Source organism: Nerophis lumbriciformis, linkage group LG11 (assembly GCF_033978685.3).
Source record: "Nerophis lumbriciformis linkage group LG11, RoL_Nlum_v2.1, whole genome shotgun sequence".
Lineage (NCBI taxonomy): Eukaryota > Metazoa > Chordata > Actinopteri > Syngnathiformes > Syngnathidae > Nerophis > Nerophis lumbriciformis.
In genome coordinates this window covers 55,040,828-55,056,200 of record NC_084558.2, presented here as the reverse complement: position 1 = coordinate 55,056,200, position 15,373 = coordinate 55,040,828, and the positions used below count along the sequence as shown (strand labels likewise).

The 15,373-nt window shown below is 51.9% G+C and overlaps 1 protein-coding gene across 3 annotated transcripts in view; it reads right to left on the bottom strand.

The window, feature by feature from the left end:
• Positions 1 to 12,169: 12,169 nt before the first annotated feature.
• Positions 12,170 to 15,373, bottom strand: part of LOC140679153 (uncharacterized) — a 4,023-nt gene continuing 819 nt past the window's right edge. Inside the window, exons 1-5 of one of the 3 annotated variants that reach the window (XM_072914183.1) lie at positions 14,461 to 15,373; positions 14,078 to 14,235; positions 13,917 to 14,007; positions 13,276 to 13,477; positions 12,170 to 13,199 (exon numbers count right to left, since the gene is read on the bottom strand). The exon at positions 14,461 to 15,373 is cut by the window's right edge and continues 819 nt beyond it. In XM_072914183.1, coding sequence (XP_072770284.1) covers positions 15,139 to 15,373 — 235 coding nt within the window. In that variant the 3' untranslated portion in view covers positions 12,170 to 13,199; positions 13,276 to 13,477; positions 13,917 to 14,007; positions 14,078 to 14,235; positions 14,461 to 15,138. The remainder of the gene's footprint in view (positions 13,200 to 13,275; positions 13,478 to 13,916; positions 14,008 to 14,077; positions 14,236 to 14,460) is intronic. The other 2 variants (XM_072914181.1, XM_072914182.1) reach the window with 2 other exon arrangements.

Here is a 15,373-nt window from a genome sequence, read left to right as displayed (position 1 = left end):
CGACAGCTACCTCAGGGATACCTATGATTTTATTGATAAAATCAAGAAGGTCTGCATTCCCCCAGATGCCATTTTGTTCACCATCGACATTGACAGCCTGTATACAAACATTGATATAAATGAGGGGATACAGGCTGTCAAAAATGTCTTCTACAGGTACCGCGACGTTAGCAGGCCCGAAAAGGAGCTCCTGCAGCTCCTCGACATTAATTTGAGGAGAAACGACTTTGAGTTTGACGGTCGTTTCTACCTCCAAATTAAGGGCACTGCTATGGGCAAGAAATTTGCACCGGCGTATGCCAACATTTTTATGGCAGAGTGGGAGACCTCTGCCTTGGCCGCCTGCCCAAAACGTCCTCTCCACTACTTCCGGTACCTGGATGACATCTGGGGTGTCTGGACCCATTCCAGTGAGGAGTTCAGCGTGTTCTTAAACACGCTGAACACTCACAATAAAAATATCACCATCAAGTCGACCACGAGCAACACATCGGTCGACTTTTTGGACACCACGACATTCAAGGGTCCCGACTTTGCCGACACGCAACACTTGGACATCAGGGTGTTCTTCAAGGAGACCGACACCCACGCGCTCCTCTTCAAAAGCAGCTTCCACCCCAAGCATACCTTCGCGGGGTTGGTGAAATCCCAATTGTTGAGGTTCCATCGTGTCTGCACCAGAAGGGAGGACTTCCTGACGGCCTCGAGGACCCTCTTTTCTGCCCTGAAGGGGAGGGGCTATTCCAGGTCCTTCCTCCGACGGCAGTTGAGGGTCTTCTTGGACCCGAAGGGGCCTCCCCCTGGGACCGACATGATCCCTCTCATCACCACCTACTCTCCCTCGGCCGTGCGGGTCGCCAAGAAGGTCAAAGACCACTTCCGGACCTTTGCGGAGAGTAGCGGGAGGCTGCCGGGGCGCTACGTGGTGCCGGCCTACCGTAAGAACCCCAACTTGAATGATCTGTTGGTCAGGGCCAGGGTCAGCTCACTGAGAGACCCGCCCTCCACTAGGAGGGACACCCTTGTCCGCCACTCACAATGGTTGGTGAACCCCCACAACCGCAAGGTTTTCCAGCCGTTGTGCCGTGGCGGCCGACACACCCGGAACTGTGTGTACGTGATTCGGTGCCAACGATGTGGCGATATGTACGTGGGCGAGACGGGCAATACCTTAGCTAGGAGATTCGCCCAACACAAGTACAACATCGTTAGGCATAAAAATACCAACACTCACCTGGTTCAGCATTTTCTCCGACACGGGTGGTCTTCCGTCCGGGCGACTGTCGTAGAGACGGATCCCAAATGGAGCCTCGCCCAACGCCACCGGGCGGAGCTCCTTTGGATCTCCAAATTGGGCACCAGACATCCAGGGGGCCTAAATGAGGTGTGAGTGTGAGCCCGTTGGATTGTGACGGACAGTGCACATTCCCGTTTTTCCCTTCTTTATTTTTCCCATACCCCCCACCCCCCCTCTTCCCTAACCCTAACCATTCCCTTCTCCTTACCTAAAACCTACCCCCAAACCTAACCCTAACCCTAACCCTAACCCTAACCCTAACCCTAACCCTAACCCTAACCCTAACCCTAACCCTAACCCTAACCCTAACCCTAACCCTAACCCTAACCCTAACCCTAACCCTAACCCTAACCCTAACCCTAACCCTAACCCTAACCCCTAACCCTAACCCTAACCCTAACCCTAACCCTAACCCTAACCCTAACCCTAACCCTAACCCTAACCCTAACCCTAACCCTAACCCTAACCCTAACCCTAACCCTAACCCTAACCCTAACCCTAACCCTAACCCTAACCCTAACCCTAACCCTAACCCTAACCCTAACCCTAACCCTAACCCTAACCCATACAGAGGACGACGATGACTCACCAGGGGGACCCACGGCCTCCTCGCCTCTCCTGATCGACTTTCGGGATGAAGAACAGGAGCGGGGTCTTTCTTCGGTGATGTCCCCTCGTTACTCTTCCGCGACCCCCGACTGGTCCCCTCTCCAGCCTGAGACGGCAGATGAGACGGCACCACAGGGTGAATTTTCACCACGGGGGCCCACACTTTCCGGGGCTCCTATGGTGGACTATGAGGACTCACCCTTGCAGCGGACGCCTCCTCAGGAGACGCCCCCTCAGGAGATGCTTCCTCAGGAGTCCCCCGATTGGGCACATTTGTTCCCTGGGGCACTAAAAAGGAAGCCACACAAGAGGCCTTCCGTCCCAGATACTCCACAACACCTGTCAATTCCAGAATGTGTCGAGTTGGTAGAGGATACGACTAGTGCCTCCCCCCGTAGACCCACTAGACACATGGTCTCGAGTAGGAGGATGATGGATTGGAAGTTGTCGGCCAACAAGAAATTCTTGGTGATCGGCGACTCCAATCTGTCCCACCTACCACCTTTTTACGTCGACGACCTTCAGATCGACAGTTACCCGGGCGCCAGTTTTAGACACGCGGAGGCCATCCTACGCAAGACCGTAATTGCTGCACCGGTTGAAGTGTTGGTTCTAGCCTTTGGGATCAACCATCGTGAGCAGAAAGTTAAGGAGACCGCTATTAAGCAGCTCCAAGGGGCACTCAGGATGGCCGTGGCTACCTTCCCACGGGCCCGAGTGCTAATCCCCCTGATTAACTATTCGGCCGCTTTGCCCGTTGAGCAGAAAAACAACCTCGGGCGGCTGAATAGTTTAATCAGCAACAATTATGCTCACATCCCGGCTCTCGACAGCCGGGACTTTGAGACCCAACCCGACCTGGTCCACTGGACTCGGGACACGGCCAAGTTGATGCTCAAGCACTGGCTTGACTTTTTAAACTTGGCATCCCCATAATCCCGATCGCTCGGGGGGGTAATAAGAACGTGATAAATTTGGCCCATAATTTCACGCCAACCCCCTTACAAATCTCCCTCCTCAATAAGGGCCTCAACTTCATTCCTTCCACTAATCTCAGTAGCGACTGGCATCATCAACTTCAATTTGACCTCCAGCGCTACCACAGACGTGTCAAACTTGAGGTATACTATGAGAAACAAGATTCTCTCGGACCCACACCCTTCACAGCCCGTTCCGGCTGGGAGCCCTCACCTGGACTTATGCCTCCGGAATTCCAGGCTATGGTCCGGTCCGACGGGCTCTCCATGTCCGGTTCGGGTTGCGCACCTGCGGTCGCTCCCAATTTGACACGCGGAGAAGTCGAGGCCCTTCATAGTCTAAAAACAAACAAACATATTGTGATCAAACCAGCCGACAAGGGGAGTGCTGTTGTCATTTTTGACAGATCGCAATACATATGGGAGGGTTCTCGGCAGTTGAGTGACATGACGTATTATAAACCACTGCCGGAACCTATTTATCCGCAAACTATTCCCATGGTAGAAAAGATTCTGGATAATCTTCTACTTAAAAAATTTATCAATTTTAAACAACATAGGTATCTCATGGGGGAGCCGGATCCTCGCCCCCGCAGGTTCTACATGCTCCCTAAAATTCACAAGGAGCCAGACAAGTGGAGCAAGCCCCACGAGATCCCTCCGGGGCGACCCATTGTGTCTGACTGCGGCAGCGAGACGTACAGAACGGCGGCGTTCATCGATCATTATCTGACGCCGCTGTCCGTTCTGCACGACAGCTACCTCAGGGATACCTATGATTTTATTGATAAAATCAAGAAGGTCTGCATTCCCCCAGATGCCATTTTGTTTACCATCGACATTGACAGCCTGTATACAAACATTGATATAAATGAGGGGATGCAGGCTGTCAAAAATGTCTTCTACAGGTACCGCGACGTTAGCAGGCCCGAAAAGGAGCTCCTGCAGCTCCTCGACATTAATTTGAGGAGAAACGACTTTGAGTTTGACGGTCGTTTCTACCTCCAAATTAAGGGCACTGCTATGGGCAAGAAATTTGCACCGGCGTATGCCAACATTTTTATGGCAGAGTGGGAGACCTCTGCCTTGGCCGCCTGCCCAAAACGTCCTCTCCACTACTTCCGGTACCTGGATGACATCTGGGGTGTCTGGACCCATTCCAGTGAGGAGTTCAGCGTGTTCTTAAACACGCTGAACACTCACAATAAAAATATCACCATCAAGTCGACCACGAGCAACACATCGGTCGACTTTTTGGACACCACGACATTCAAGGGTCCCGACTTTGCCGACACGCAACACTTGGACATCAGGGTGTTCTTCAAGGAGACCGACACCCACGCGCTCCTCTTCAAAAGCAGCTTCCACCCCAAGCATACCTTCGCGGGGTTGGTGAAATCCCAATTGTTGAGGTTCCATCGTGTCTGCACCAGAAGGGAGGACTTCCTGACGGCCTCGAGGACCCTCTTTTCTGCCCTGAGGGGGAGGGGCTATTCCAGGTCCTTCCTCAGACGGCAGTTGAGGGTCTTCTTGGACCCGAAGGGGCCTCCCCCTGGGACCGACATGATCCCTCTCATCACCACCTACTCTCCCTCGGCCGTGCGGGTCGCCAAGAAGGTCAAAGACCACTTCCGGACCTTTGCGGAGAGTAGCGGGAGGCTGCCGGGGCGCTACGTGGTGCCGGCCTACCGTAAGAACCCCAACTTGAATGATCTGTTGGTCAGGGCCAGGGTCAGCTCACTGAGAGACCCGCCCTCCACTAGGAGGGACACCCTTGTCCGCCACTCACAATGGTTGGTGAACCCCCACAACCGCAAGGTTTTCCAGCCGTTGTGCCGTGGCGGCCGACACACCCGGAACTGTGTGTACGTGATTCGGTGCCAACGATGTGGCGATATGTACGTGGGCGAGACGGGCAATACCTTAGCTAGGAGATTCGCCCAACACAAGTACAACATCGTTAGGCATAAAAATACCAACACTCACCTGGTTCAGCATTTTCTCCGACACGGGTGGTCTTCCGTCCGGGCGACTGTCGTAGAGACGGATCCCAAATGGAGCCTCGCCCAACGCCACCGGGCGGAGCTCCTTTGGATCTCCAAATTGGGCACCAGACATCCAGGGGGCCTAAATGAGGTGTGAGTGTGAGCCCGTTGGATTGTGACGGACAGTGCACATTCCCGTTTTTCCCTTCTTTATTTTTCCCATACCCCCCACCCCCCCTCTTCCCTAACCCTAACCATTCCCTTCTCCTTACCTAAAACCTACCCCCAAACCTAACCCTAACCCTAACCCAACCCCCTAACCCTAACCCTAACCCTAACCCTAACCCTAACCCTAACCCTAACCCTAACCCTAACCCTAACCCTAACCCTAACCCTAACCCTAACCCTAACCCTAACCCTAACCCTAACCCTAACCCTAACCCTAACCCCTAACCCCTAACCCTAACCCTAACCCTAACCCTAACCCTAACCCTAACCCTAACCCTAACCCCTAACCCTAACCCCTAACCCTAACCCCTAACCCCTAACCCTAACCCTAACCCTAACCCTAACCCTAACCCTAACCCTAACCCTAACCCTAACCCTAACCCTAACCCTAACCCTAACCCTAACCCTAACCCTAACCCTAACCCTAACCCTAACCCTAACCCTAACCCTAACCCTAACCCTAACCCTAACCCTAACCCTAACCCTAACCCTAACCCTAACCCTAACCCTAACCCTAACCCTAACCCTAACCCTAGTTGGGAGCACAAGCCACGCCCCCTGCAGGCTCTTCTATAAAACCTCGTTTTGCAATTCTGGCTCATTTTTCCTCCAGCAGATGAGGGGACATCTTGCTCAGAGAGAGGTAATGAGGCCAATTTCTCAAAATTTCATGCCTGATGAGGTCATGCAGACCGAAACGCGCGTCGCATGATGTGGAATTTGATTGAATAATGTGTCTGACGCCACGTTCGGCGGTGTTCGTTCGGGGTCCCTGGGGGGTGTGCGTCTGGTGGGGGGTCACTGGGCGGATTGTTGATGGACAGTGCCTAACCCTAACCCTACCCCCAACCCTAACCCTAACCTTAACCCCCAACACCTAACTAGCCCGTGCCTCCGGTCTGTCCGTTGGGTGGCGCCCTGCCCTTCGTACGGCCCCCTGGTGGCTCTGTTTGGCATCGTTTGAGTGTGGTGTTGGCCGATTGGCAGACCCAAGTAAGAAAAAATAGGGGTCAGAGGTCACAGACATGGAGAACTTATCTGGATTTTTTTCTTGAAGTGATTTAATGATTTAATACTTCTTTAATTGTGTGTGGTGATATTGACTTGATATTTACTTGTGTGCAGTGCTGTGATATTAGAGTGCTCCACCCAGCTGGTCTGGATGAATTATACTTACCTTCTGGAGTGATTATGTAACCAGATAGTTCTCTTTTGTCTGTGGAGTGACTAAGTATTGCAGTTGTGTGCAGACGCCACCTGCAGGCACTCGGGAGGAGCGACTGATTGCAGTTGGGAGCACAAGCCACGCCCCCTGCAGGCTCTTCTATAAAACCTCGTTTTGCAATTCTGGCTCATTTTTCCTCCAGCAGATGAGGGGACATCTTGCTCAGAGAGAGGTAATGAGGCCAATTTCTCAAAATTTCATGCCTGATGAGGTCATGCAGACCGAAACGCGCGTCGCATGATGTGGAATTTGATTGAATAATGTGTCTGACGCCACGTTCGGCGGTGTTCGTTCGGGGTCCCTGGGGGGTGTGCGTCTGGTGGGGGGTCACTGGGCGGATTGTTGATGGACAGTGCCTAACCCTAACCCTACCCCCAACCCTAACCCTAACCTTAACCCCCAACACCTAACTAGCCCGTGCCTCCGGTCTGTCCGTTGGGTGGCGCCCTGCCCTTCGTACGGCCCCCTGGTGGCTCTGTTTGGCATCGTTTGAGTGTGGTGTTGGCCGATTGGCAGACCCAAGTAAGAAAAAATAGGGGTCAGAGGTCACAGACATGGAGAACTTATCTGGATTTTTTTCTTGAAGTGATTTAATGATTTAATACTTCTTTAATTGTGTGTGGTGATATTGACTTGATATTTACTTGTGTGCAGTGCTGTGATATTAGAGTGCTCCACCCAGCTGGTCTGGATGAATTATACTTACCTTCTGGAGTGATTATGTAACCAGATAGTTCTCTTTTGTCTGTGGAGTGACTAAGTATTGCAGTTGTGTGCAGACGCCACCTGCAGGCACTCGGGAGGAGCGACTGATTGCAGTTGGGAGCACAAGCCACGCCCCCTGCAGGCTCTTCTATAAAACCTCGTTTTGCAATTCTGGCTCATTTTTCCTCCAGCAGATGAGGGGACATCTTGCTCAGAGAGAGGTAATGAGGCCAATTTCTCAAAATTTCATGCCTGATGAGGTCATGCAGACCGAAACGCGCGTCGCATGATGTGGAATTTGATTGAATAATGTGTCTGACGCCACGTTCGGCGGTGTTCGTTCGGGGTCCCTGGGGGGTGTGCGTCTGGTGGGGGGTCACTGGGCGGATTGTTGATGGACAGTGCCTAACCCTAACCCTACCCCCAACCCTAACCCTAACCTTAACCCCCAACACCTAACTAGCCCGTGCCTCCGGTCTGTCCGTTGGGTGGCGCCCTGCCCTTCGTACGGCCCCCTGGTGGCTCTGTTTGGCATCGTTTGAGTGTGGTGTTGGCCGATTGGCAGACCCAAGTAAGAAAAAATAGGGGTCAGAGGTCACAGACATGGAGAACTTATCTGGATTTTTTTCTTGAAGTGATTTAATGATTTAATACTTCTTTAATTGTGTGTGGTGATATTGACTTGATATTTACTTGTGTGCAGTGCTGTGATATTAGAGTGCTCCACCCAGCTGGTCTGGATGAATTATACTTACCTTCTGGAGTGATTATGTAACCAGATAGTTCTCTTTTGTCTGTGGAGTGACTAAGTATTGCAGTTGTGTGCAGACGCCACCTGCAGGCACTCGGGAGGAGCGACTGATTGCAGTTGGGAGCACAAGCCACGCCCCCTGCAGGCTCTTCTATAAAACCTCGTTTTGCAATTCTGGCTCATTTTTCCTCCAGCAGATGAGGGGACATCTTGCTCAGAGAGAGGTAATGAGGCCAATTTCTCAAAATTTCATGCCTGATGAGGTCATGCAGACCGAAACGCGCGTCGCATGATGTGGAATTTGATTGAATAATGTGTCTGACGCCACGTTCGGCGGTGTTCGTTCGGGGTCCCTGGGGGGTGTGCGTCTGGTGGGGGGTCACTGGGCGGATTGTTGATGGACAGTGCCTAACCCTAACCCTACCCCCAACCCTAACCCTAACCTTAACCCCCAACACCTAACTAGCCCGTGCCTCCGGTCTGTCCGTTGGGTGGCGCCCTGCCCTTCGTACGGCCCCCTGGTGGCTCTGTTTGGCATCGTTTGAGTGTGGTGTTGGCCGATTGGCAGACCCAAGTAAGAAAAAATAGGGGTCAGAGGTCACAGACATGGAGAACTTATCTGGATTTTTTTCTTGAAGTGATTTAATGATTTAATACTTCTTTAATTGTGTGTGGTGATATTGACTTGATATTTACTTGTGTGCAGTGCTGTGATATTAGAGTGCTCCACCCAGCTGGTCTGGATGAATTATACTTACCTTCTGGAGTGATTATGTAACCAGATAGTTCTCTTTTGTCTGTGGAGTGACTAAGTATTGCAGTTGTGTGCAGACGCCACCTGCAGGCACTCGGGAGGAGCGACTGATTGCAGTTGGGAGCACAAGCCACGCCCCCTGCAGGCTCTTCTATAAAACCTCGTTTTGCAATTCTGGCTCATTTTTCCTCCAGCAGATGAGGGGACATCTTGCTCAGAGAGAGGTAATGAGGCCAATTTCTCAAAATTTCATGCCTGATGAGGTCATGCAGACCGAAACGCGCGTCGCATGATGTGGAATTTGATTGAATAATGTGTCTGACGCCACGTTCGGCGGTGTTCGTTCGGGGTCCCTGGGGGGTGTGCGTCTGGTGGGGGGTCACTGGGCGGATTGTTGATGGACAGTGCCTAACCCTAACCCTACCCCCAACCCTAACCCTAACCTTAACCCCCAACACCTAACCCTAACCCTAACCCTAACCCTAACCCTAACCCTAACCCTAACCCTAACCCTAACCCTAACCCTAACCCTAACCCTAACCCCCTAACCCTAACCCTAACCCCCTAACCCTAACCCCCTAACCCTAACCCTAACCCCCTAACCCTAACCCTAACCCTAACCCTAACCCTAACCCTAACCCTAACCCTAACCCTAACCCTAACCCTCTAACCCTAACCCTAACCCTAACCCCCTAACCCTAACCCTAACCCTAACCCTAACCCTAACCCTAACCCTAACCCTAACCCTAACCCTAACCCCCTAACCCTAACCCTAACCCTAACCCTAACCCTAACCCTAACCCTAACCCTAACCCTAACCCTAACCCTAACCCTAACCCTAACCCTAACCCCTAACCCAACCCTAACCCTAACCCTAACCCTAACCCTAACCCTAACCCTAACCCTAACCCTAACCCTAACCCTAACCCTAACCCTAACCCTAACCCTAACCCTAACCCTAACCCTAACCCTAACCCTAACCCTAACCCTAACACCCTTCTTTTTTATTTTTTCCTTATGCCTAAACCTAACCCTAACCCTAATCCTAACCCCACCCCCAACCCTAGCCCTAACCCTAACCAACTCTTTTCTTTATGCCTAACCCTAACCCTAATCCTAAACCTAACCCTAACCCTAACCCCAACCCTAACCCTAACCCTAACCCTAATCCTAACCCTAACCCTAACCCCAACCCCAACCCTAACCCTAACCCTAACCCTAACCCCAACCCCAACCCTAACCCTAACCCTAACCCCAACCCCAACCCTAACCCGCCTGTGCCTCTGGTCCACTCACGGCTCGCGCTCTGCCTTGTGGGCCCGCCTGGGCCATCCCTTTACACACAAACGACAACATCTGATCCATACTTACCCTACTCACCTGGATTGGATCTTTATACACACAACGACAACTCTGATCCATACTTACCTTACCTATCTGGATTGGATCGTTATACACACAAACGACAACATCTGATTCCTACTTACCTCACTTACCTGGATTGGATCGTTACTTACCTGGGGATTCGGACATTCTGGTGCTGGGGGTGCCCCGGATGTCCCAGCACTCCAACTAGGACCTGAGGAAATACAAAATATTTAAAATCTCAAAAAATATGCAAAAAACCAAAAAAATTTTTTTAAAAAGAACACAAATACCTGAAAAACCTTCTAAAAACATTGTTGTACCTGTTCGGACTCCATATAGGAGCCATACTTACCTTGGTTCACGGCTTAGTTCATAGTGCAATTAATAGTGAATTTTTTACAATAATTTTTTATATATATATATAATTTTCCAATATTGCATAATTATGTGATTTTTATTTGCAATTTTTCATTTCAATTTTTATTTATCTCATTATTCACTATTAAAAGTTAATTAAAGGGTTAAAATTGTCGCTTGGGGCCATACATTGCTGCAGTGGTGTTTTTTAGTTGAGTTCTTTGGCTTTGCAAAAACGTTTTTGTTATTCCCTGCCAGCCATGACTCCACCCTACTCCTCGCAGCCAATAGCCTCATTCGACATCTTACCACCGGAGGAGCAACAGCTCACGCATTGCACGAAAAAGCCGAATCTCACACTTTATTTTGTCAGACAAGTCTTACGCCTGAAGAAGGTACAGAGAGTACCGAAACGTTGCGAAACAAGACTTGCAATTTCAAAACAACCTTTAAACTGTTATTTGCCCCTTTTTTCACCCCTTTCCCTCTCTCCCTTTCATTTGGTGCCGTGGGGAGCTGGTCTTCCACGAGGCGAAAAGTCTTTCTACATTTCGCTTATTTACGTTTAGTTTTACAAGCCTAAGTTTCTTAGCTAGTTTTTACAACTCCCCACCTTGGAGTTTTTTCATCGTTCTTTGCAGAACCGCCCTTAGTTGTTTGTATATTTATCTTTTTGTCGAGTGTGCTTCGCACTCTCGGCCATTTTGAGACATCCGGTCCGGGCGGAAGTGCGCTGCACAGCGGGCGGAAGCTCTCCGGCGTCCCCTTGTTTACGTTTTGTTTCACAAGCCTAAGTTTCTTAGCTAGCTTTTACAACTCCCCACCTTGGAGTTTTTTCATCGTTCTTCGCAGAACCGCCCTTAGTTGTTTGCATATTTATCTTTTTGTCGAGTGTGCTTCGCACTCTCGGCCATTTTGAGACATCCGGTCCGGGCGGAAGTGCGCTGCACAGCGGGCGGAAGCTCTCCGGTGTCCTCTTGTTTCATCCTATTTATACTACATTTTATTCATTTTCCTTTTACCTTACCTACCTGAGTTTCCATCATAGTTTTAGCCCACCCACTTTAATTTATTACACCAAAAAATACACGTATTTACCAACAATGGCGGCGTGGGAGGACGAGGAGTGGCACCTGGTCCGTCCCCGCGGACGGAAACAGCGCCCGCAGCGCGAAATGGTTCCGCCTCCTCGACCCCCGCCTGAGAACAGCCGCTATCACGGTCAAAACAGCCGTTTTGAGGACCGCTTCCACCACCCTCCCCGAAGAACATATTCGGAGGTGGCTCAGGGGTGTCCTGATAATTTTTTCGGCGGCCATTTTCGCCCCTACGGTGACACACGTCGCCGTGATTATGACGCACGTGGGATGCGCGACAGCGCCCCACAGTGGCGAAACAACGGCACTACACGCCAAAATCATAATAATTTTTTCAGAGGCTTCCAACCTCAACATTCCAATTTTTCAGGACATGATATGCCCCCTCAAAATAGGGTACATTTCCCTCCCACCCACCCTGGTCCTCCCAACCCCAGGGAGACTTATAGGGTCTATCAGAGGGGGAATAAGCACAAACCAGCACGGGGAAAACGCCCCAACAATAATAATAATAAAAAAACAGACAGGAATAATGACACACGTCCCCCCAGGGCATCTCACCCTGATAACCAGGACTCTGATTTTAGCGCAATTGCTAAAATGATGTATAACATCATCAAAATAGTACACCATTTAAAAAATGTCAGCAAAGAACACCAACCACAAACCATCACTAGGATGGAACTTACCTTGACGACGGGAATTCGACCAGCTGTCACCAACCCCGACACAGAAGACCTGATCATGGGAAATGCCAAAAATTGGGCATACACCACGGTCCTAATTCTCCGGCAACACTATAATAAAGCACTCCAATTAGAAGTGGATAAACTGGGGGGTTTTATTGCACAGAACTGGAAAGCCCCATTCCAGGTGGCCAAGGCGTGGGCCAAGGCACACTTGGGGCGCAGGCTGACGGCCGACACGCTCCGGCAGGCCGAGTCTCAAGTGGACTCGGTCTGGGTGGACACCCGCGCCGTTGAGGAGGTGGTGCGCCCTGCGCGGCTCCGACGGGCCGGGTCTCGAAGGGGCTCGGTCTCGTTGGACAACCGTGTGGTCATGGAGGTGGTGCACCCCACACTGCCCCCGCCGGTCCTGATACCACCTGCCGCTGCGCACGCCACGGTGGCCACCATGACCGACCCCGTCGGCGGTGAGTGGTCCCCTGAAGTAGAGCAGGATTTGGGCCCGCGGGGACAGGTGACTCCTGTCCCCTTCCCGGTCTTATCGCCTTCCTCTCCGGCTGCCGAACCATCTACGGCCCAGAGAGCGGCACGACCTCGCAGGCCTTGCAGCAGACCGGCCGACGACGCTATCGTCGAGGCTCCCTTGGTCCGGCCACTGGGGCCGCGACCACGGGTCGGGACTGACACTGGGGTCCTTCCTGCGGTCTCCGATACGCCACCCCGCTCAGTTCCACCTGTTGAGCACAGTACGTCGGTTTTGGTACATGGGGAGCAGAATGTGCGGGGGACTCCTGGCCAGCCAGAGACTGACCAACACTTACCTGAGAAGCAGGGGTTACCTGCGTCGGAACGGTCTTCCCCTGACACGCCTCCACCCTGGTACATACTCTACCCTGACCTGTCGCAAGAACCCCTCCTGGACGCGCCCATCCCGGACGCATCCCCCCCGGACACGCCTCTCCCGGACGCGCCCCTCTCGGACACTCATCTTCCGGACGCGCCCCTCCTGGACGCGCCCATCCCGGACTCACCCTTCCCAGACACGCCTCTCCCGGACGCGTCCCTCCCGGACACGCCTCTTCCGGACGCTCCCCTACCGGACGCGCCCCGCCCGGAGACGCCTCTTCCGGGCTTGTCACCAAGTTGGTGCCAATTGTTTTCTGGAAGGCAGAAAACAACAAAAACAGTCACTTCGGCTTCTCAGCCGACAGAAGACAATATTACGACGCAGGGTACCACGCCAACGAGTCCGCACACTCCCAGGAAGCCCACCAGACACATCAGCACAAATCGAAGGAAGATGGATTGGCACCTGTCTGTCGGCAGGAAGGTCCTGGTGATCGGTGACTCCAACATCAGTCGCCTTCCACCCACCCGTCACCCGGACCTCCAGATTGACAGCTACCCGGGGGCCAAATTTCTCCACGCAGAGGCCATCCTGCAAAAAACGGCAGTGAGTCCTGAGGTGGAGAAGGTCATCCTAGCATTCGGCATCAACCATAGGGAGCAAAAACCCAAGGTTACCACCCTCAAACAGCTCCTAAGGGCCCTTAAAGCGGCCAGAACGGCCTTCCCAAATGCCGAAATCTCTATCCCCCTCCTCAATTTCTCTGAATCCCTGCCCGAGGAACACAAGGCCAACCTCCGCATGATCAACACCTACATCAAAGACCGCCACAACTTCATCCCGACACTCGCCAACGAGGAGTTCGCTACAGGGAGGGACAAGATCCACTGGACCCATGACACAGCCAAGAAAATGATGGAGCACTGGCTTCGCTATTTAAACTTGACCTCCCCAAAATCCCGACCTCTCGGGGGGGGAACATAAACACAAACAAAAACATTGTAAATTTAACAAAACATTTCAGACTTACCTCCTCGCAGCGCTCCCTCCTTGACAAGGGCCTCAGTTTCGTCCCGTCCACCAGCCTCAGTCCCGAGTGGCACCATCAGGTAAAATTCGACCTGCAAGAATACCACAGGAGGGTCAAACTTGCAGTTTTTTATGAAAAGCAAGGGTCCCTCGGGCCGCGACCTTTCACTCCGAGGTCCGAATGGGAGCCCTCACCGGGACTGCTTCCTCCAGAGGTCCACACGCTGGTCCTGGCGGACGAGCACCCAACGCTCCTATCGGGTTGCGCCCTCGCGGTCGCGCCCAACCTGACGCGGGACGAAACGGAGGCCCTGCAGAGTCTGAAAAACAACAATAACATAGTAATTAAACCGGCAGACAAGGGTAGCGCAGTGGTAATTATGGACAGGTCTCAATATGTCTGGGAGGGCACCAGACAATTGAGTGACACCACTTATTATAAATCATTGGCCGCGCCCATCTACCCCGAAACTATCCCTATGATAGAAAGCATAATTCAAAATTTATTGAAAAAGCGATTTATAAATGACAAACAAAAGACCTACCTCTTGGGCGAATCGGAGCCCCGCCCCCGCCGGTTCTACTTGCTCCCCAAGATCCACAAGGAACGACACAAGTGGAGCCGACCACACGAGATACCCCCGGGCAGGCCCATTGTGTCCGACTGCGGCAGTGAAACCTACCGGACGGCGGCGCTCTTAGATCATTTTTTGACCCCACTCTCCATCAAACATGAGAGCTACCTCAAAGACACCTACGATTTTATAGAAAAGGTAAAAAATATTGATATTCCCCAAGAGGCCATATTATTCACTATAGACATAGATAGTTTATATACCAATATAGATATAGACCAGGGCATCCAAGCCGTAAAAAACATATTCTACAAATATCGAGATGTTAGCAGACCAGAAAAAGAACTTCTGCAACTTCTCGATATTAACCTGAGGAGGAATGACTTTGAGTTCAACGGCCGATTTTTTCTACAAATCAAGGGCACGGCCATGGGTAAGAAATTCGCTCCAGCCTATGCTAACATCTTTATGGCAGAATGGGAGACCTCTGCCCTGGCTGCCTGCCCAATTAGGCCCCTCCATTATTTACGCTACTTGGATGATATCTGGGGGGTTTGGACTCATTCCATGGAGGAATTTGAGGTGTTCCGCCACACCCTGAACACCCACAACCCCAGTATCACCATCAAGTGTACCACCAGCCCCACGTCAGTGGATTTCCTTGATACTACCACCTTCAAGGGTCCGGACTTCACCTCCACCCACCATTTGGACATCAAGGTCTTCTTTAAAGAGACGGACACCCATGCCCTCCTCCACAAAACCAGCTTCCACCCCCGACACACCTATGCGGGTTTGGTGAAGTCCCAACTTTTGAGGTTCCACCGGATCTGCACCAGACGGGAGGACTTTGTGACGGCCACGGGAGCCCTGTTCACTGCCC